This window comes from Candida theae (assembly GCF_024610275.1).
Source record: "Candida theae strain CBS 12239 chromosome Unknown scaffold7, whole genome shotgun sequence".
In the NCBI taxonomy this organism is placed as follows: domain Eukaryota; kingdom Fungi; phylum Ascomycota; class Pichiomycetes; order Serinales; family Debaryomycetaceae; genus Lodderomyces; species Lodderomyces theae.
Genome location: NW_026261433.1, coordinates 276,403 through 295,606, shown reverse-complemented (window position 1 = coordinate 295,606; position 19,204 = coordinate 276,403). Strand labels below are relative to the sequence as shown.

Here is a 19,204-nt window from a genome sequence, read left to right as displayed (position 1 = left end):
GGTTTTTAAGCATTTAGTACATCCTCGATACAATGTTTCAAACCAGTATTGTACTTTGCTAGTATAACAGGATCAGAATCGGACAAGAACCCATCAATCTTTCTTGTTAAGTTGACAATTGGCTGCAATCGACGTGTTAACCCTCTCTTTGTATTTACATCTTTGAACTCCTCCAAGTGTGACAAGTTCGACGTTACAGCAAGACGTAAAATCCTTGACAATAGTACACCACTGAAGTAGAAACAAAAATGTAGCTGATCTGACAAGTAAGCAAAATACGATTCACTACTGATCTGCTTGATATGCTCTAAAAGATCCCTTGCATGTTGATACATCAGAAGCAAATTTTGTGGTTGACATTGCTTCAATATGAGATCCAATATGTCTTGTTGAAGAAACATGTTCAAGTCACTGATAACACCACTAACGCCACCAACAACACCGCCACCTGCCCCTCCAGCAAGTTGCAATTTCTGGAAGCTGTGTGCAAGGTAGATCAAAATTGAACAAAAATGATAATTAAACTCGGCAAACTGTAGAGCTGGTTGTTGGATCAAGTATTCCCAATTTTGAAACCACGTTTGAATTTCTTTAACAACTTCATTGAAATGGAAATCTTGCAAATTGGGGGCATTATTAGCATCGTCATTTTTCTGGAGGTACTTGTAAGTGATGTAAAGAATATTGATTTCAGAAACCATACGTCCATCGAAATTGGTGGCGTTGAACAACGTTAAAGCCGTTGTGCAATATCGAATTCTACCATCATCCAAAATACACGGCCGTCCTGAAAAAATACTGTTTATAAGATGAACCAAACACAAATGGTTGTATATGCGTAGTATTGTCAATGTCTCATAACCATCTTCAGTATTGCTTCTCTTTGTCTTGAATAACTGAAACGTCGATTTGGTGAGAAAAGTGGTAATGCCAATACTTGACAACTGCCATGGGTCCAAATTGAAGCCCGCCAACTCTGGATCTTCATCTGTTACTACTGACGATATTGATCCCGCGTACAAGCTCAATACGGCAAGACTTTGGAAAAACTCAACCAAGCCGTAATCGTTGTTGGCAAACGACGCAAACTGGGTAAAATTATGGCTGAGTTCCTTAATGAGCACTTTGGCCAACCGGGTGATACGCTGTTGGTTATCTTGGTTGGGTCCAGCAGAATAGCGGTAGCTGACACAGCAGCACGTAGTCAAAAGTAGAGGTGATTTCTCTTGGAGGTCCCTGACTAGATTTTCTGTAGATAAGGAGTTTGGAAAAGATACCCAACGACCATAGTTTCTTCTAAAGTTTCCCACTACGTCAATCACTTCTTTTTCAGTCATAATCCCCAATTCAATAATGTTACTTGGCCTATTCGAGTGCAGATAAATCCGCAGTTGATACAAGTTTTGTATTGATGCGGGGCAAAATTCATTCTTCATTGAATTTCTAACTATTGTGAATGGAGCCGTGACAAAACTTGGTGTGGCGCTTTGGAAATCCAAAGTTGTCTGCTCCAACAACTCAACATTCAACAACGAATTGGAGTTGATTTGATGGTGACCTTGCATGGAACTGGCTGTCTCCAACAACAATCGCGCATCACTGTTTATCAACTGGTCTTGGCCGGGAGTATTGACACCATTGCCTGCATGCTCAACTGAACTCATTTGGCCACTTTTCACTATACTCAACAATTCGTTAACTCTGTCCAAAATCAAATCGACCTTGAAATTACCTTGACTGTCAATTGTGGCTGCATTTGTTGATGTAGTTGATGCTGATTCAGATTCCTCTAATTTGAACGAACAAGTTTTGCTCAAGAAACGACAGCGCAAACAAGAAGTCGGGTACTCGGGTGATCTAAAGCATCGTGTTTTTTGCTTACGGCACAATTCACATGCACGAAGAGTCCGTGATGCTTGCGCCAACTTTCTAGTCTCATTAGATGTTGATGCTGACGTTGATGTTGATGTTGTAGTGGTGGTGGTGGAGTTAACTGGGGAATTAGAGAGGCGGCGTTTCTTCTGTTGATTCAGCTCTGTTTCAGACCCAGTTGGTGATCCTGGTATAGTCTCCGCGGTGGGGTGATTCATTGTGCTTTCTTTCTTGTTTTCTCAACTTGTGGAGATATTTCGTAAACGTTGATATCCGGTAACTCAAGTCCTTTAAATGAAAAATTTTTGTGATTATCTCCGTTCCGTTGGAAGAAGCGACTTTGATTGTGTTTTTTTTCTATTTTATTTTCCGGACCAGCTTTCACGTGACGTCAAACAAGCGATCATTGTGATTGACATAGATGAGACAGACATGGTTTGGTTCGCTTTGCAATTGAAGCAATACCATCACGCATCGATGTAGCTGTTAACTTGTTCTCACTTCTGATTTTGAATAGAAAGTTTTTGACAGTAGTGACGCGACTGGAAATGGTCACAGGCAATACAAAGAAAGTTAGTTGTGCACTGTGGAAGTTGAATATAAATAAAAAAAAAAAAAAACACTGGTGACAACAACGCATACACGGAGGGTAGTACTGGCTTATTGATCTCACAGTTCCACTTTTGCAGCTGCAACTACTCCGTTTATAGGTAGCTAATCTTCAGTAAGCAAAAGCTCGCCTCCCCGATATTTGGCGGATAGAGTATTGATTTATCCGCATCACGTGAAGACTTCCACTAACATCAATTCAAAATTCCATGGCCCTGACATCTCTTGGTAAATGCAAGTGTTCATGATTGATTAGGAGCATACGCAACTGTTTCTAAAAAAACGAAATGCTACTAACCTGTATATATATATACTCTCAATTTACAATGGTTCTCTTCGTTATCGGAGTTTTTGTATAGAGGAGGAGATCAGAGTCAGAAAAAAAAAAAAAATAATTGAAAATTAATTTCAAGTCTGTGCACGCATCATCATTACTACACAAAGCGGCAGAGAACAAATATAAACTGGAGATGACATCTATGAAGTGAAAAATCTCTAATTGATTAAAGTCACTTCTTTCTTTTTGCCACCAACAACTACACAACTACTTCCACATACCCAATCCAAGATGGTTTCCGAATACGACAAATATTCCACCCCATTATCCTCCAGATATGCATCCGAAGAGATGTCGGCAATTTTCTCCCTCAGAAACAGGTTCTCCACGTGGCGTAAATTGTGGTTGAACTTGGCCAAAGCTGAAAAGGAAGTGGGATTAGATGTAATCACCGACGAAGCAATTGAACAAATGTCAAAGCATTTGACCATCACCGATAAGGAAATTCAAGATGCTGCTGTTGAAGAGAGCAAAGTGCGTCATGATGTGATGGCCCATGTTCATGTCTTTGGTGAGACTTGTCCTGCTGCTGCTGGTATTATCCACTTGGGAGCTACTTCTTGTTTTGTCACTGATAATGCTGATTTGATCTTTTTGAGAGACGCTTATGACGTTTTGATTCCTAAATTGGTTAACGTTATTGACAGATTGAGTAAATTTGCTTTGGAATACAAGGATTTGCCGGTTTTGGGATGGACCCATTTCCAGCCAGCTCAATTGACCACAGTTGGTAAGAGAGCTACTTTGTGGTTGCAGGAATTGTTGTGGGATTTGAGAAATTTCGTTAGAGCTAGAAACGATATTGGGTTAAGAGGTGTAAAGGGAACCACTGGTACTCAAGCTTCATTCTTGTCATTGTTCCATGGTGATCACGATAAGGTTGAGGCTTTGGACAAGCGCGTTGTTGAATTATTGGGATTTGACACTGTGTACCCAGTTACTGGACAAACATATTCACGTAAAATCGATATCGATGTCTTGGGTCCTTTGGCCAGTTTTGGTGCTACTGCTCATAAATTTGCCACTGACATTAGACTATTGGCAAACTTGAAAGAGATTGAGGAGCCATTTGAAAAATCACAGATTGGATCTAGTGCTATGGCCTACAAGCGTAACCCAATGAGATGCGAGCGTGTTTGTTCCTTGGCCAGACATTTGGGAGGATTGTTTAACGATGCTGTACAAACTGCTTCGGTGCAGTGGTTTGAAAGAACCTTGGATGATTCCGCAATTAGAAGAATCAGTTTGCCCTCGGCATTCTTGACTGTTGATATTTTGTTGTCAACAATGTTGAACATCACTTCTGGTTTGGTGGTTTACCCTAAGGTGATTGAACGCAGAATCAACTCGGAATTGCCCTTTATGGCTACTGAGAATATTATTATGGCAATGGTTGAGAAAGGTGGATCAAGACAAGATTGCCACGAGGAGATTAGAGTCTTGTCACATCAAGCTTCTGCTGTGGTTAAGCAAGAAGGTGGAGATAACGATTTGATTGAACGTGTTAAAAACACTGAGTATTTCAAGCCAATTTGGGGGGAATTGGATGAATTGTTGAACCCAAGTACATTTGTTGGTAGAGCTCCTCAGCAAACTGAAAAATTTGTCAAGCAAGATGTGGCTGATGCTTTGAAACCGTTTGAAAAATACATTACTGAAGAACAGGTTGCATTGAAGGTTTAATCAGAATGTGGGGAAGAAACAAATATGTTATGTACACAATACTTAAATGAACAGATTACTTGTATTTTTGTATGACTATTGATTCCCTTGTAATATCTCCCCTCATAAACTACGAAGGTTCAAGAGTTTCTGTGAAATCATAAAGATCTGCAGAATAAAGCTAAAACCAGGGGAGGGAGAGAAAAATGTGGTAGATCCAAGAAAATAAAATATTGGGTTCGCATGTACATATCACGATGTGCTGGTCACTTGTTCATGAAGTTTGGTTTTCCCCGGTCATCATAACTTCAATTGGAAATCACATACAAATAAAGAAAGACCTTATCTACATTCTATTGCAATCCTTTTTTTTTTCTTGTTGTTGCTAAATTTCGATAGACGGATAGCAAGCTAATTTACAGAATATATTAGCAACATTCGAGTCAAATGCAGAAGGTAATCTGTTGACGTCTTTCTGCAATGTTGATATTCCAGCTTTCCTAGAATTTCTTCTGTTAGGTTCTCATGAAGAGTTGAGCGGAGTTGATTTTTCCACCAATGCCAATGGCCCCAATCACAACAATTAAAAAAATTGGACTTGAGTAATAACTTTGGGTTATCTATAAGCGATTTAAAGTTACCATCCACTGTGGAGATTTTTAATCTTGGAAATTGTAGGATAGAAGAGCTTGTCGGTGTGAAATTTCCTGCATCCGTGAAAGAATTGAACCTAAGCAGCAATTGTTCACGATAATTTGATGTCATCTTCCAACTGGATGACTTGCTTTAAAAGCCTCGATTTATCTTTCAATAAGGTAACGTTTCTTGAGTTCGAGATTCCACCTTCCGTGGAGTTTATACGCCTTGGAAATGCCTCACTTGATCATATTCCAATCCGTGTGAGGGCTTTATCGAGCTTGCAAAGTTTGGACATGTCGCGAAATCGGATTCGAACCATAGAGTGTGAGTTCAAGTGTCAATCGTTAGAGCTTTTGGATCTTGAGGGTAACAACATCAAGGAGTTTCTGATGGCTTTTGTTTTGGATAAGAATGGAAGGTTTCCCATGACAGATTTGAAAAAGAATGAAATCACTGAGTTAGATACAATTTATTAGGAAAGGATAGGAAATAGGGTTGTCATTTGTACGGAAAGGATGGTTGAACAAGACTCTAGTGGAAATCAAGCTGCGTTTACTTTAGGAGAGTTTTTTGACAAACTCACGCAAAGTGGAATCATGGTTGTATAAGTAAACACATTTTGCGTCTAAATTCTCTCATAAAATAAAAGTAATTGACGATTTCATGGATAGATTATACTGTAGAACTAAGCCTGCAAAGGAGTTGCTGTTTACACCACAAGTGATAGGTCAGTTATACACAATCTACCATATGCAACGTCGCGTGTACGGTGTTTCACTGGTAATAAAGTGTAGCTTCGAAATGCAAAATTGATGACAAGAAAAATGTTACGAGGGTACTTTGTAGCACCTGCTCGAATTTTGATAAAATCTGAATTGCACGGAGTAAACAAAGAGAGAGCGAACACAAGATAACGGAATTCATCTCTTCCGGGTGAGCCAGCAACAGCTACGGAACTTTTTTTTTGGGTAAAGGATAGAAATGGGAAAATGGTAATGTTAGCTTTGATTTATTATAATATATAACGAGATACTTTATGTAGATCGCATTGTGTTGTTTGAAGAAGTGGTCTACCTGCAAAATGCGCAAACACTTAACCGGAATAAGAAGGAAACACAAAGTATAGCTAGTTTTTGTGACTATAATTAGTTTTGTGTATTATAAATGTATATATTATTTAAGCTCATTCTTTTGTGTGACTTCTTTGCAAAGAAAAGGTCTAGACTTTATCTCGTAAATTAAGGTGAAAGAAATTAGGTTAATGCAACACATTTATATAACAGCAACGCATATACACATAAACAAAGACATAGTAGTACTCAGTACTCTCATTCAACAAATGCAGAAATACAGAAGAAATGAAATTGACGAACTGAAATCAAAACTATTGCAACGTGGAAACCTCGAGATCTAGTATACAGCTCTTTATTGAAACTGAAAACCCTAACTCTTTTGTATTGGAGGAAACTCTTCGGAGTCAATGTTCCTATTTGACGTGGTGTGGATAAGGGACAAAGGTGGTACTATTGGCAAGTAAGCTAGATTTTCTTTATATATAGATGAGCGTGGAGTCTGCGAAAAAGACGTAGCCAAGGGAGGCAATTGCACGTAATTGTTGGCTGGAATTGCCATCAGCTTCAATGAGTGGCGGTACTGGTGGTGGTGGTGGTGATGATGTGACGCCATGTGATGTGGCGTGGGTGGGAATAACACTGGATAACTTGATCTCTGTCCTTGCAATGTGCTGCCATTGACAAATGAAAGAGGGTGTGGTTGTAGATGATGATGATGCTGCTGCTGTTGTTGACTTGGTGTGTATCCGAACTGGCTGTCAAATGATAGAGACCTGTTTGGTAAAGGCTGAGGAAGTTGACACGACTGTTGCAGTTGGTGTTGGAAAGGGAATGGTGCTGGAAATTGAGGAGACTGGAAATTAATAAATGTCTGCAGTAGAATTGCTTGGTTGTGAGCGTTTGCTGATTCCGATGGCGATACAAATTGAGGAGCAGGTAAAACCTGAGATGGTGGTGTGGTTGTGTTTTGCGAGACTGTTGTTTCGTTGGCCACCGTTGTTGTTGCCACTTTGGATCCACTTTCGAAAGATGCATCTTCTCCTTTGCACTCCTCCTCTTTCAAACTCTCAATCAAATTCTGTTTAAATCTCTTTAAAGCATCTTCTGTTGGAAATGTGCAATAGACACTTCTCTCGTATCCATCAACCCGTTTGACCTTCACATTTTCAACATCGACGTTATCCCAATTGGGCTCTGTTTCATTGACACATTTTTCGATATCCTCAAATGCAACCTGAACTACCCCATTAAACAAGTCTCTTTCAAATGATCGGCAATCGGTATACAATGAATAATTGACGTGGGAGGAAGGTATAAAGTAAATCTTCATATTACTCTTGTACCTTGGTCGTGCAATAATCTTTTTGAAAAACAAATTATTGGGAACCTCACCACCACCACCAAGAGAATGCAACATTTCGTCAGAGTTCTCTTCATCATCAATCAAACTAAAGTCGCCAGGTTTTGCTGTTTCCAATTTCAATATTGATGAACCATGGACGTCATCGGTGGTTGATCTCGTGATTCGAACCAAGGTGAAATCTTTGGTGCCAAAAAGTGTATTGACTGCAGTATCTAATGAATTGAAAGTGGGTGTAGTTTGGCTCAGTTGACTCGTAAAGGATTTGATAATTTTGTTGGAATATTCACTTAAGTCAACGACATTGTTATCAATCAATTGTAAACCTTCAGAAGCTAGACTTTTGAAAGCGCTATTATTATTTTGCAGAAGATCGTCAGTCACTTCCTGGTATTCAGCAATGGGGTTTGTTGCGTCATCATCATTGAAGACACTATAGAATTTTCTTTCCTCGGTGAATGGAATCAAACAATGAAACAAGTTGAACAAGTTGTCGCATTTGGTCAATTTTATCTTGATTCCAGCTTTCAATGACTTGATGTGCAACTTCAGCTGCCTAGTATCACTAATCTTCTTTCTTGTGGAATACTTGCGTCGTATAGCAAATTTCACGAATCTTTTCTTGGAAAGGATGCGCTTGTTGATTCTGGATTTGGGGAGCCTTTCGCGTAATTGAAATACCGGTTTTGATGAGTTGGAAAAATGTTGGTCGGAGGTGGTGGCTGTAGCTGTGGTTTCGGGCACGTTAGCTGTTCTTGTTGCTGATGCTGTTGTTGTAGTAGTAGTTGTCGTTGTTGTTGTTGTTGGAGAGACACAAATTTTGGGACTCTTCATTGCAATTTTTGCCGGAGAAGATGAAACTTGTGGTGATGTTGATGTAGATGATGTGGCGATGTTCGGAGGTGTGTGTTTGTCCAGCATTGACACATTCCCAACTTTGCCAAGATCTATAGGCGACGAGTTCAATGAGGTAACAGAGGTACTTATTTTTCCTTCTGATTTGATACTAAATGTTGTGTCGAACATTTGAATATTTGGTATTGAGTTTCTCCTCGATAAATAAGCTTGTGGCGGTGTAATCATAGATCTTGGAGATCTAAGATCAGGTGGTTGCAAAGAATCAGATCCTTGAGGATGTGTTTCTGTGTCGGACAGTTTGACGGACGCGTGTGACCTCTTTAATGCCTCTTGTCTTTCCCGCTCTTGTTCTTGTCTGTTGAGTATCTCATCTGCATCTAGTAAATCTAACAAACCTGCCATTGTTGTAAACTTGAGCAAATTTGAAGTACTATTTGTGAGTGGAGTCTTTTTGCAGCAGGCGGATCAGGAAGGTTTCAAGATTGAATGCTAGTATGAACTGCAAATCTTTTGAAGGTCTGTAATTGGAGATTTAATGGGGCGGGAGATATCGTAGTACTTCTAGATCTGTGTCTGTACTTTGTGAATAGTGTACAACACGGAAGGTATGGAAGACGTTGATAATCTAATGGAGGTTTGTACCAAACTTAGAACAAACTGAAAATTCAACCTCGTGATATGTCTAGGGAATCAACAAGAAAAAAAAAACAAAAAAAAAAAAATAAAAAAGACTGCAAAAAAAAACAATCAAATCAATTCGGGACGAGATTTCGGGGATAAAAGATAGATCCCACTATTACAAACAGTCAAGGCGAGATCTGGTGAAATGGTTTTAATATGTGATATGATTTATGGCCAAAAATTAAGAACTTCCAGGAAGAAATGCATGATATAACAGAGGTAAACAAAAAGGTACCGAATCCCTGTTGTATTTATAAACATTGGGAACAACTAAACTGAACACGGCCGGTTATTTTGTGTACGCAACAAACTTCAGTTTGAAGGGAGCAAAGTTTATGTATAGGAAGTTCTATTGTTTCGTTCCCGCATACTTTACTTTTTTAGCAATGTTGCATTTAGATTCTAGGTCTTTTCTCCCTTGTCTTCTAATTCTGCTCTCTTTGTTACGTAGTGTATTGTGGTCTATGCAGTATTTTCAAAGTGTAGAGCCACAAATCGTTATGCACAAACCCATACATTTTTGTATTCAGTTTCTTTTTCTGCGAAAATGTCTTGGAGTTTTTAATCTATTTTAGTCTCCTTTATTGTCTAAATTGGTTATCTGCACACAAAGATGGCGGGTTCCAAAAAAAAAAAAAAAAGGAAAGAAAGAAATATAATAATTTATTTTTATTTTTATTTTGCTTGTCCTTTTTTGGATCCGCAAACAAAACTGTCTTTGTTGCACTCACAAAGACTCGTATAACGACGAAAAACCGGAATATCTGGCAACATTTCCCAGTTCTCAACAATGCTTTAATGAAATGGCAACATTAGAGCCACACTACCTCTACATTCCAAATTACTTAAAAAAAAAAAAAATAAGGGAAAGAAATTGAAAAACAATAAACAAGTTAAGGAGAGAGCGGATGCAACATTTTCTCAAACGTTCCATCCAAGTCATCCAAGTCCTCTATTGTGTTCTGATTTCGACTCAACTATTCTAAGTGTATCAATGAAAAGAATCCAAACGTTACAGGCACATGAATAATAGGGGAAAGAGTTATAGTAGTGGAAAGTGGCAAATGATGGAAGGCACACTTTTACATCCATGTGGAGAAGGCAAGGCGGAACTTTACTGCTTTTACGTACATGCAGCAATATTAAAAACCACTTCGATCTTCCCTTGTATATTTTATCCTCGGATTAAAGGTGTTATATGGAGAGAGAAAAAAAAAATTAAAAATGAAGGTAGAAAGGGCCCACTGCAACCGGCAAGAGGAGCCTGTTGATGGTGATGGACAATATTTTGAGACATGCATACATCTTTAATACAATAGATATAACCAAAAGGATAACCACACTTGACAAGGTGTGTGATAAGATAATAGAAGTTTCCCAAAATGGTTGTTGCTTATTGTTTAAAGTTTTTTTTTTTTTCTCCCCCTTTTCATTGTCTCGGATGTTCCACTGCCTTCCACCACCTTGTTACCGTTCCAGAATCGGATGATTCTTAAGCCAAATGGGTTAAATGGATCTGCCGCCAGAGAAAATTAACCAAGACTTGAGAGAAATAAATCAAGCAGGAGGCAAATGAAAAAACACAATAGGCCACAAACTACCGGCGGGGGGGGGCACGAGCTGCTTGTGTAAAGCACGTTTGCCACAACTAATTTGTAACACAGAAGTGTTACAAAATTTCGTACTTGCTTTGCGCATGTTCTCTTTCTTTCTTCTCTTCCACACCACCCCACCCCCCTCTTGTAACCTGTTGTTGCTCTCCATAAAATCTCGTCTTCTACTTTCCTTTGCCCAGTTTTGTACACATTTGACAGTTTGTACTTCTTGCATAAAAATAAATAATTTTCGTAATTACATTGTGTGAATCTGAAGAGCAGTATAGGCATCAACAGCTAGATAAACAAAAAAAAAAAAAAAGTTACTTTGACTACACAAGACTATAACAACTCTAGCGAGAAGTCTAATTACCTACTCTGAAATGTTGCGTTGGAAGATTTGGCTAGGGAGTGGGGAATTACTATAAAATTCTTTTTTTTTGGAATCACACTGGGTTGTTCGTTTGCTGATATACTTATTCCACAGTCAGTCATTACTACCTGAAGCCAGTGATGTGTTTTAGAAGGTGTGCATTTATCTTGTGTGGTCTATTGTCTTCTACATACACAATTTTCAATATTATTTTCAAGTGAAGGTCTAGGCGCAAGAACGCAAAAAGAATAAATTTGGAACATAAAATGTCGGCTTTCATTTTTCCATTTTTTTCTGTTTGATAAGAATGAGATTGCAAACAATCTTGACCGCCTTTGAAGGCATTTCTTTGGAGGCGTAAGAGGGGGGAAAGGGCAGTATTCCTTACTTTTAAGCATGTTATGCTAACGAGAAGATTTGGCTAATGAAGGCATAATGTCGAGTCAGCTTTGTTGAAAGACTAGACACACTTTCTGTTTCCGTTTCAGACTAGTTTTCCTGGATACAATGCAAACAAAAGACATTACAACAGGATGACTGTCAAACACACTCGTTTCAGTTGTTGCTGTTCATTGTTGTCTCTGTCATTTTTTTTTTAACTATTCCTCCAAATGCCTAATCCTTTTGTGCCTTATGCCAAATGGGTAGAAAAATGTGTATTGCCATAATTCTATCTTTTGCAAAATTTAGGGTTAACGCAATAAAAAAAAGTTGGGTTTTGTGTATCCAAAACCAAAAACTAAAAATTAATATCCTTTTTTTTGGTGTTGGGTACACTACCCCATTTACAAAAAAATAAAGAAAATAAAGAAAACAGAGAAATGTCCCTTATTGTTCATTTTATATTTTTTTTCTATTGTTCTTTTTTTTTGGGGGGGTTCATGAGAGGCTAGTGAGGAGCATTTATTTATGCATTAGGTCTGGCATTCAACCGCTCAAAGGATGTCTCGGATGCTGGTCCACTGGAACAAGTTCTCTCCCCCCACCTCTCAACCCAACAAGAGCATGAATAAAAATAAAGTGTATTACGATCACTTTCTGAAGGGAAGACTATGGAAGAGTTTCAGGGATATGAAATGCTTATCGTAACAAGTATATCAACAAAAAGATCGAAAAGTATGTATTCGCGAAAGGTCAAACAAATATGATAGTAAAACCCCTTTGTTTGCTATTTCCAGTTCAGTGCATGTGCTTTCTTAAATGCAAAGTAGCGTAAAGTTTTTGCATTTGCTGACACCAATCACAATGGAAAGAAGTTTAAATTGTACATTTCACTGTGTATAAAGTGAGAGTGGTGATTCACCCACCCCCTATCTCCTCATTTCTTTTCTTTTCGTTTCTTTTCTTTTGTTCTTCTCTCTCTCTCTCTCTCTTTTTTTTTTTTTTTTCTTTTGTTCGTTCAAGGACACACGTCACAGTCTGCATTCTTCATGCTGCAGAAATAAATCTGTGAACAGAGAAAAAGTAAAGAAACAATTCAAGGACCACATGCATGTTGCAGGTGACAGAATGCTTTGCGTGCGCCTTGACGCAAATGGATGCAGTAGTGCAGTGTGAGTACTCTGTGTAATCCCTTGCAGATCTTCCCACTCAGAGCCTCGTATTTGTTATTTGATGCTGTGCAAAATTCAAAAGAATACGACCTAATATTTTGCTTGAGCCGGAACGTATCCACGGCGGGTAATAATACTTTTTTTTCTCTTTTTTTCTTTTTTTGGCCCCCCCCCCACTTTTGTGTCTTCCGAAATCACAAGCTTTTATGAACAAAGCCGAAACCTATTTTGATCTTTTCTATTTTTGAATGTCATGTGGGATACACCGTTTCTATCTTTAAGTGTTTAGCGCCACATTATCCACTTCCACTCGGTTGTATGTACTCCCGCTTCGGTTATTCTTGACTTGTTTGTTCTTGTACAACTTTTTGTCCTTTTTAATTGTTTTTTGTTTTTTGTTTTTTTTTTTTTTGCTTTTTTTCTGTTTAAGTTTTAGTTTCTTAGTCCTTTGCTATTAGCTTCGTTTTGAAATTAGCAACAACGACGAGAAAAGAGAAACACAGGTAGAAATTTGCAAAGAAAGTAGACGCCGGAAATTAAGTATGTCAAAACGGGGCTGTTTGATACGAATGAAGAACAATATCTGAAAAGCGCGGTATCACAAATCCGCAATAAACTTTCTCCTCTTCAATTGACGCTTTTTTTTTTTCATAGTTTACAAACATAAATTTAAACTTTTATAATTTCACTGACATTAACCCTAAAAATAGATGCATACTGAAGGTAGTACCCAAAGTAGCATCCTTGGCTTTTAAAGTTAGCTTACGTCACCGGTGACGACGAAATTATGGAGAGAAGGGAGTGGTGATGTCATGATCTCAAATATATGGTTGGCACAATGGCTGCAATGGCAAGAAGTAGCAACCTGCAAGCATTTGGTTATACAAAGCACCCAAAAAGGTAGCATGTAATTTCCCTGTATATATCTCTCTGTTATTTGCCAGACAACCCCGCCTTTACGAACAAAAAGTTTGCCATCTCCCTTCCACTGCTTAAATGCATAGTAACGGAACAAAAGGAAAAGGAACAAGATGACGTGCATGAATTTTAGCACCTGCAACATCATAGCATGAAAATTTCACAAGCAAGCTATTTATCAGGAAGCAGTGCTATTGATCTCAATGCACAGTGAAAAAGAGGAGAAAGCCTACTTAAGGGGGGGAGGAGGGAGGAGGGGGGCGGATCAATTTAGCTGCTGCTTTTGTAAACCTTGCAAAGGAATGATTAGTCGCATTCCATATATACTCTAACTGAGATTACATGAGTGGGTAAAACACCGAAAGGAAAACAATACGGCGTGTGCTTTACACTGAGAGTCCCCAATATACGCCGCACGAGCACTAGTGACAATATCTGTATCCATTTGCAGAATCTACAAATCTAGAACTGGTTTTATGGCGGAGATCTAACGGGTGGATCGGGAACTATCTTGGATTCAACTATCCTAAATACCGCTGGCGGCCTCGCCACGCCCAGGCGACTCCTGTGTACACCCTAACTCGCATCTTCCTCGATAAATCAATTAATTTTGTTGATCAATGATGGAATCAAAGTCTTCCACCTCCTTCAACTTGTAATCCTGAGCCAACGATACTTCAACTTTGTGATCATTTGCATATTGCAACCTTGCCAATTTAGCTTGTGGACCCCACCCATTGACTGGAGCATTCAATTTAAAAGGCAACAACCACGAAGTGATGGCGATGAAATTATCAGTTAAATTGATCAACTCATGAATCAAGTCTTCGATACAAATAAGTCCCAAATCTTCAAATTGGTCTTCAACAACTTGATTATTGTCCAATTTTACAATTTTGGTTTGCACTTGTCCAGTTTCTGCATTGCCTTCTTCTTTTGCTTCTTCTTCAATCATTATACGGGCTCTCTTTTGAAACAATTTACGTATTGATGAAATTGAAGGTTGACCAATAATGACATACGGAGCAATCAATCCCAATAATTTAATCGTTGATTCATTAGCTTTCACAAACACACCCGTGTTTGATTCGGTTAATTTCAAAACTTGCAATATTTGGTAGGCCTTTTTAGGAATTTTCAATCCTTTTGTATGGTTGGGTATTCTAATAACAAATAGTAACTTGTACTCCCCAACATCCTGGACTTTGTCTGTACTGTCACCACTGTTGTTATTACTTATTGAAGTTGGTACATCACTACCATTGTTAATCTTTTTCGAAACCTTCTTGATCCTCTTACGTTCAATTTCGTTGGATTTGTGATTACTTAGTAAAGTTTCTGCTCTGATGAATTTATTCTTCTGTTGCAACTTGGCCTTTTTTGAGGCAGCAATTTTCTCTTTGATCTGCTCCTGTTTCTCCAATCTCTTACGGTCAGCGTTTTTACGCTTACGTAATAGAATTTCTGGATTTGAGTTCAAGATGGCCATGGTGGGAAGGTGTATATTGATTTGGTGGTGATAGTGCTTGGTTCAGAGGAAGTTTAATTTTCCAACTTTTTTTTTTTTCTCTCCTCTTCGATGAGATGAGATTGTTGGTGTGTGTGTGTGTGTGTGTGTGTGCTGAGCTACCATGTTTTGGTAAACGTGATTTCTTTTTCGGTGAGTTCTCGACCTGCAATGGGACGAGATACTGGGGGCAAAACAAGGCGAGGGACGACGTAAGCTGGGCTACCTCTTTGGCACAAGCTCCTAAAGGACATTATATAACACAGCAAACAGCTTCATCTAGATCGAATCTGATGGCCCAAATTTGACTGTAGCAGACAGTCTCCGACACAGACTAGCGCATTTATGACCTAAATGGACGTTAGTGCAACTTTCATTGATTTCAGATCTGGTGCTTAATATCCTAAAACAGTCAGCTCATTATTTGAGAATGTGGGGTCGTGAAATTCAGTTTGCCATTTATATTTCCATTCAGAAAAGAGGTCAAAGGTTCAAAAGAAGGCAAATGTAGTTGAACACTGAGAGATTGAGCTCTCGCATATCACAGGGAGAACTACCCCTACTAATGATAGGTAACACCATCTCTAATTACATTTCCAGTTTTGTATTGAGAATAGTTACGTAATGTATGAGTAAGCAACGGGGGAATTAGTAGTGATGTTTTGATTTTGTCCCCCCTTTTGATCGGCAATGCTCAACAACAAACAACAGAAAAGAAAAATTTCCTTAGCGTTTTTTTTTTTTTTTTTTTATTCAATAATATAACCAGATCACAGGATATCCAAGCACTACTCTTACTTTTGCATTCTGTGAACTTCCCTTGTGTGATAACAACAGTTACACTTAGAAACTCTGGCTTGCAGTAAAGGCTATGGTCTCAAACTCAGGGTACACCTCCTATAGTAGTCTTGGCCATCCGATCTTGTCTACTTTAGTATCCCCCCTTTATTAGCATCGTTGTACTTTTTGCACCCTTTGCATCCATTTCTTTTATTTTTTTATTTTTCGTCAATTTCTTTCAATTTTTTTTTTTTTTTTTTTTCTACTTCTTGATTTCCTTTGGATCAATTTCAGTTACCTATTAGCTAGAAACCGTCACTTCGCCTAACTTCACTTCACTTCACTTCGCTTAACTTTCACTATAGGGTTAATCCTATTTCATTACATTGCATACTATTGTTTTAGATATCATAGATACCCCCCCCTTGCATATTTCAAGAAAGAAAACTGATGATTTTATGAACCCTGAGCAATTATCATCACATCAAAAGTCAGTACAGATACGACTACAAAAAGAGCAGCAGCAGCGGCAGCAGCAGCTCCAACAACAACAACAACAGCATGCGCTATCGCACAACTTTCCAGGCTCCGATCATGATCCTCAATACTCCCAGTATCAACAACCTACAAACTTTGCATCTTTTCAGGCACAGCCCGAATACCTTCCAGAACAACTTTCTGAACAACCGTATACCCTACCAATAAACCCTTCAAATGCACAGTCTCAACGCCTACCTTCCTCGTCACAGTCGTTGGGTCAACCACCCTTTTTTGGCGGCTATTCACAACCTGCATATCTCACTCAAGAGAGTGTCAATCTAAGCATGCCCCTGTCACAACATACAAGTTATAGAAGTGCTGGACAATACAGCAACCCTGCATTTCAATCATCGGATCAGAGTAGTTACGGTTCTTCATCACAATTTTCTCAACTGAGTCAACTTCAACTACAGAGGATGGAACAAGGCGAGCAGATACAGCAAACTACACACATGCCCCTACAGTTCCCAGCACGATACGAGCCCTCCGTGGGTCAGTCATCAACCATCCCCACGATAGAGCCACATCAACAAACTCAATATGGTCAGACAACTACGGCATCCCTGTCGTTATTGCGAAAACAAGACAACCCCGTGCTACAGCCGGATTTGCTACAAGAAGAGACAACTAAATCCAAACCTCCGGCGCACCTTAGACGACATCGAAGAAACAATTCGTCTATTTCATCTGTTCTTCACTCGACTGCTTATGAAGAGGAATTAAAGAAAATGGCAATGGCAAAGGTGAGCATGCCCTTGCCAGAAATAGCACGACGCATAAAGCAGCAGGAATTTGACACGACTGCCCCGTTAACTCTGCATTCAGCAGCAACTCTGGAAGGATCATCCTCATCACCCCTTCTGTCATCACAATCTTCAGCACTTGAAAAAGCTCAAAACAGCAAAGAAACACAGCGACTGGTCTTTGGCATGGTTTGGCTTTTAACAGCTTGTGAGGTATCACCCACAGCAGTGATCCCTCGTACTAGGATATACGCCAGATATGTTCAGATCTGTGCCGATAACAGTCTATCGCCTCTCTCTCCAGCTAGCTTTGGGAAATTGGTGAGAATACTATATCCAACGATAACTACTCGAAGATTGGGAATGAGAGGGCAGCTGAAATATCACTATTGCGGGATTCGATTAAAGGGTGAGCAAAGTATGCAGCAGCAGTTGATGCAGAGACAGCAACTTCAACAGAACCAATTTCTTAGGAGAGGAGTGCAAGCACTGGAATCGCAAGTTTCTGGGGAAGGTAACTGGCAATCACGTCTTCAGTCACCTGCTCGGCTCGGTATTAGTTCTGCTTCTGTGGAACAGTCTCCGTTGTCCACAAGATCCTCAGTCTCGTACGAAGAATCCCCACAGTCAGCATTCGGTACAAACACCCCAACATATAGTCCCATAAACTCGCCACTGGTACTTGCATCAGCATCTAACATCGGCGATCAGTTACCGCTGGTTTCGCATTTACAGTACGTTCCCGGTTTGTTTAAACTCTTGGGGATGGAGTCTGTGGCGCCAAAATCATACCCATTTACCACTATTGAACTACCGTCGATATATTCGTATTTGCCTCAAGATACTGATCGTGATGTTGCTGATACATTGGCTTCGTTATATAAAGTCCATGTCAACACTGTGTTTGAATCACTTCGCTTCATGCAGTTGAAACGGTTGTTCTCATGTTTCAACAACTTCAATAGCATCTTGTCCACTTCGGTTTCCAAATTGTACGCAGCTGAACCAGTTTTGGAGTGGGTCCAGAAATGCGATTTGCTAATGTATAAAAAGATGATTCGCATGTTGAGCAAACTCCATATGCAATACATGATGCCCCAGGATAATCTCAACCAACTAAAGACGATAGCATCAACCTACACTCGAACCTTGACCAATTCTATTGTCCACTCGCAAAACTCAAAGAGCTTTATCTCCATGAAGTTGAAAATGGCCAAACGTTTTGTCAGCATACTCAATAGATTAATCAAAGTCATAGACACGGGGTCTACAGCATCGAGGATATTGAATGACGATAATGAAAAGCAAGCAATGTTGGAAGACTGGCAGAAATTAGACCTTGCTGATTTGGTGTCAAGGGATGTACCATGTACTTCTGAAGCAAACTTAAACACCTTGATATTTATATTGAAGGAGGAAGTAGTCAAGATGCTTGAAATGACATTGGAAACAGAAGGAGGCTCACTTATGCAATCTTATGCTGATTTCATTAGTGCCTTGCCTTCCCGGCTCCCGGGAATCAACCCTCGAATGTTTTTATTGCTATCATCAAACTTGTTGACTTCTATTTTACGAGAAATAAGCCTCAATAGCGGGGATGGATTTGGAGCATGGTGGGTGGTTAGATGCTGGCTCGATGAATACTTGGCGTGGATCATGGAGGTTGGAGGGTTTTTCGAGGATGAGTTACGGGGGTATACAGAGGAACCAAGGCAATCGGTTGCAGAGTCACTGAAACTGGAAGAAATATTTTCGGTACCACCTGTTGGTGAATCTGGAGCTCAAGAGGAAGAGGAGTACACCTTGAGTGGAGAAACTTCGATTGATCTACTAGGGTGATTAAAGGATATTATAACATTCTATATTGTCGTGATTGTTCTACGTGGCACTACCACTAGAAGTGAATAGAGTTGTGGCTATTTGATGGTGGTGTAACACATTTCATGGGCCTGTATTCATTCGAAAACAAAAAAAAAAAAAAAGAAGAAGCAGATGAATCCATGGTTGTTGCACAAAATAAAAGATCCTAGAACCAACAGCATTACAAATTTACCTGGTTCAGTGGCATAACTAATAGACTGCAGTTTCCACATATTCCACTACC

The 19,204-nt window shown here is 39.3% G+C and overlaps 5 protein-coding genes across 5 annotated transcripts; 2 read left to right on the top strand and 3 right to left on the bottom strand. All coding sequences in view use genetic code 12, as the record gives it.

Moving 5' to 3' along the window:
• Positions 1-5: 5 nt before the first annotated feature.
• Positions 6-2,090, bottom strand: ZCF19 (Zcf19p; the record flags this gene model as incomplete). Its single annotated transcript, XM_051751645.1, has 1 exon — positions 6-2,090. The coding sequence occupies one exon, from the start codon at positions 2,088-2,090 to the stop codon at positions 6-8; it is 2,085 nt and encodes a 694-aa protein (XP_051609250.1).
• A 959-nt stretch (positions 2,091-3,049) lies between these two features.
• ADE13 (adenylosuccinase) lies at positions 3,050-4,501 on the top strand (the record flags this gene model as incomplete). Its single annotated transcript, XM_051751644.1, has 1 exon — positions 3,050-4,501. One exon carries the CDS (start codon positions 3,050-3,052, stop codon positions 4,499-4,501), a length of 1,452 nt encoding a protein of 483 aa, XP_051609249.1.
• A 2,061-nt stretch (positions 4,502-6,562) lies between these two features.
• On the bottom strand, positions 6,563-8,812 carry KGF57_002339 (uncharacterized protein; the record flags this gene model as incomplete). The annotated part of the gene is made up of 1 exon (XM_051751643.1): positions 6,563-8,812. One exon carries the CDS (start codon positions 8,810-8,812, stop codon positions 6,563-6,565), a length of 2,250 nt encoding a protein of 749 aa, XP_051609248.1.
• Positions 8,813-14,134: 5,322 nt separating this feature from the next.
• RPL7 (Rpl7p) lies at positions 14,135-15,019 on the bottom strand (the record flags this gene model as incomplete). The annotated part of the gene is made up of 1 exon (XM_051751642.1): positions 14,135-15,019. The coding sequence occupies one exon, from the start codon at positions 15,017-15,019 to the stop codon at positions 14,135-14,137; it is 885 nt and encodes a 294-aa protein (XP_051609247.1).
• Positions 15,020-16,275: 1,256 nt separating this feature from the next.
• Positions 16,276-18,939, top strand: RFX1 (Rfx1p; the record flags this gene model as incomplete). Its single annotated transcript, XM_051751640.1, has 1 exon — positions 16,276-18,939. The coding sequence occupies one exon, from the start codon at positions 16,276-16,278 to the stop codon at positions 18,937-18,939; it is 2,664 nt and encodes an 887-aa protein (XP_051609246.1).
• Between the last annotated feature and the right edge of the window lie 265 nt (positions 18,940-19,204).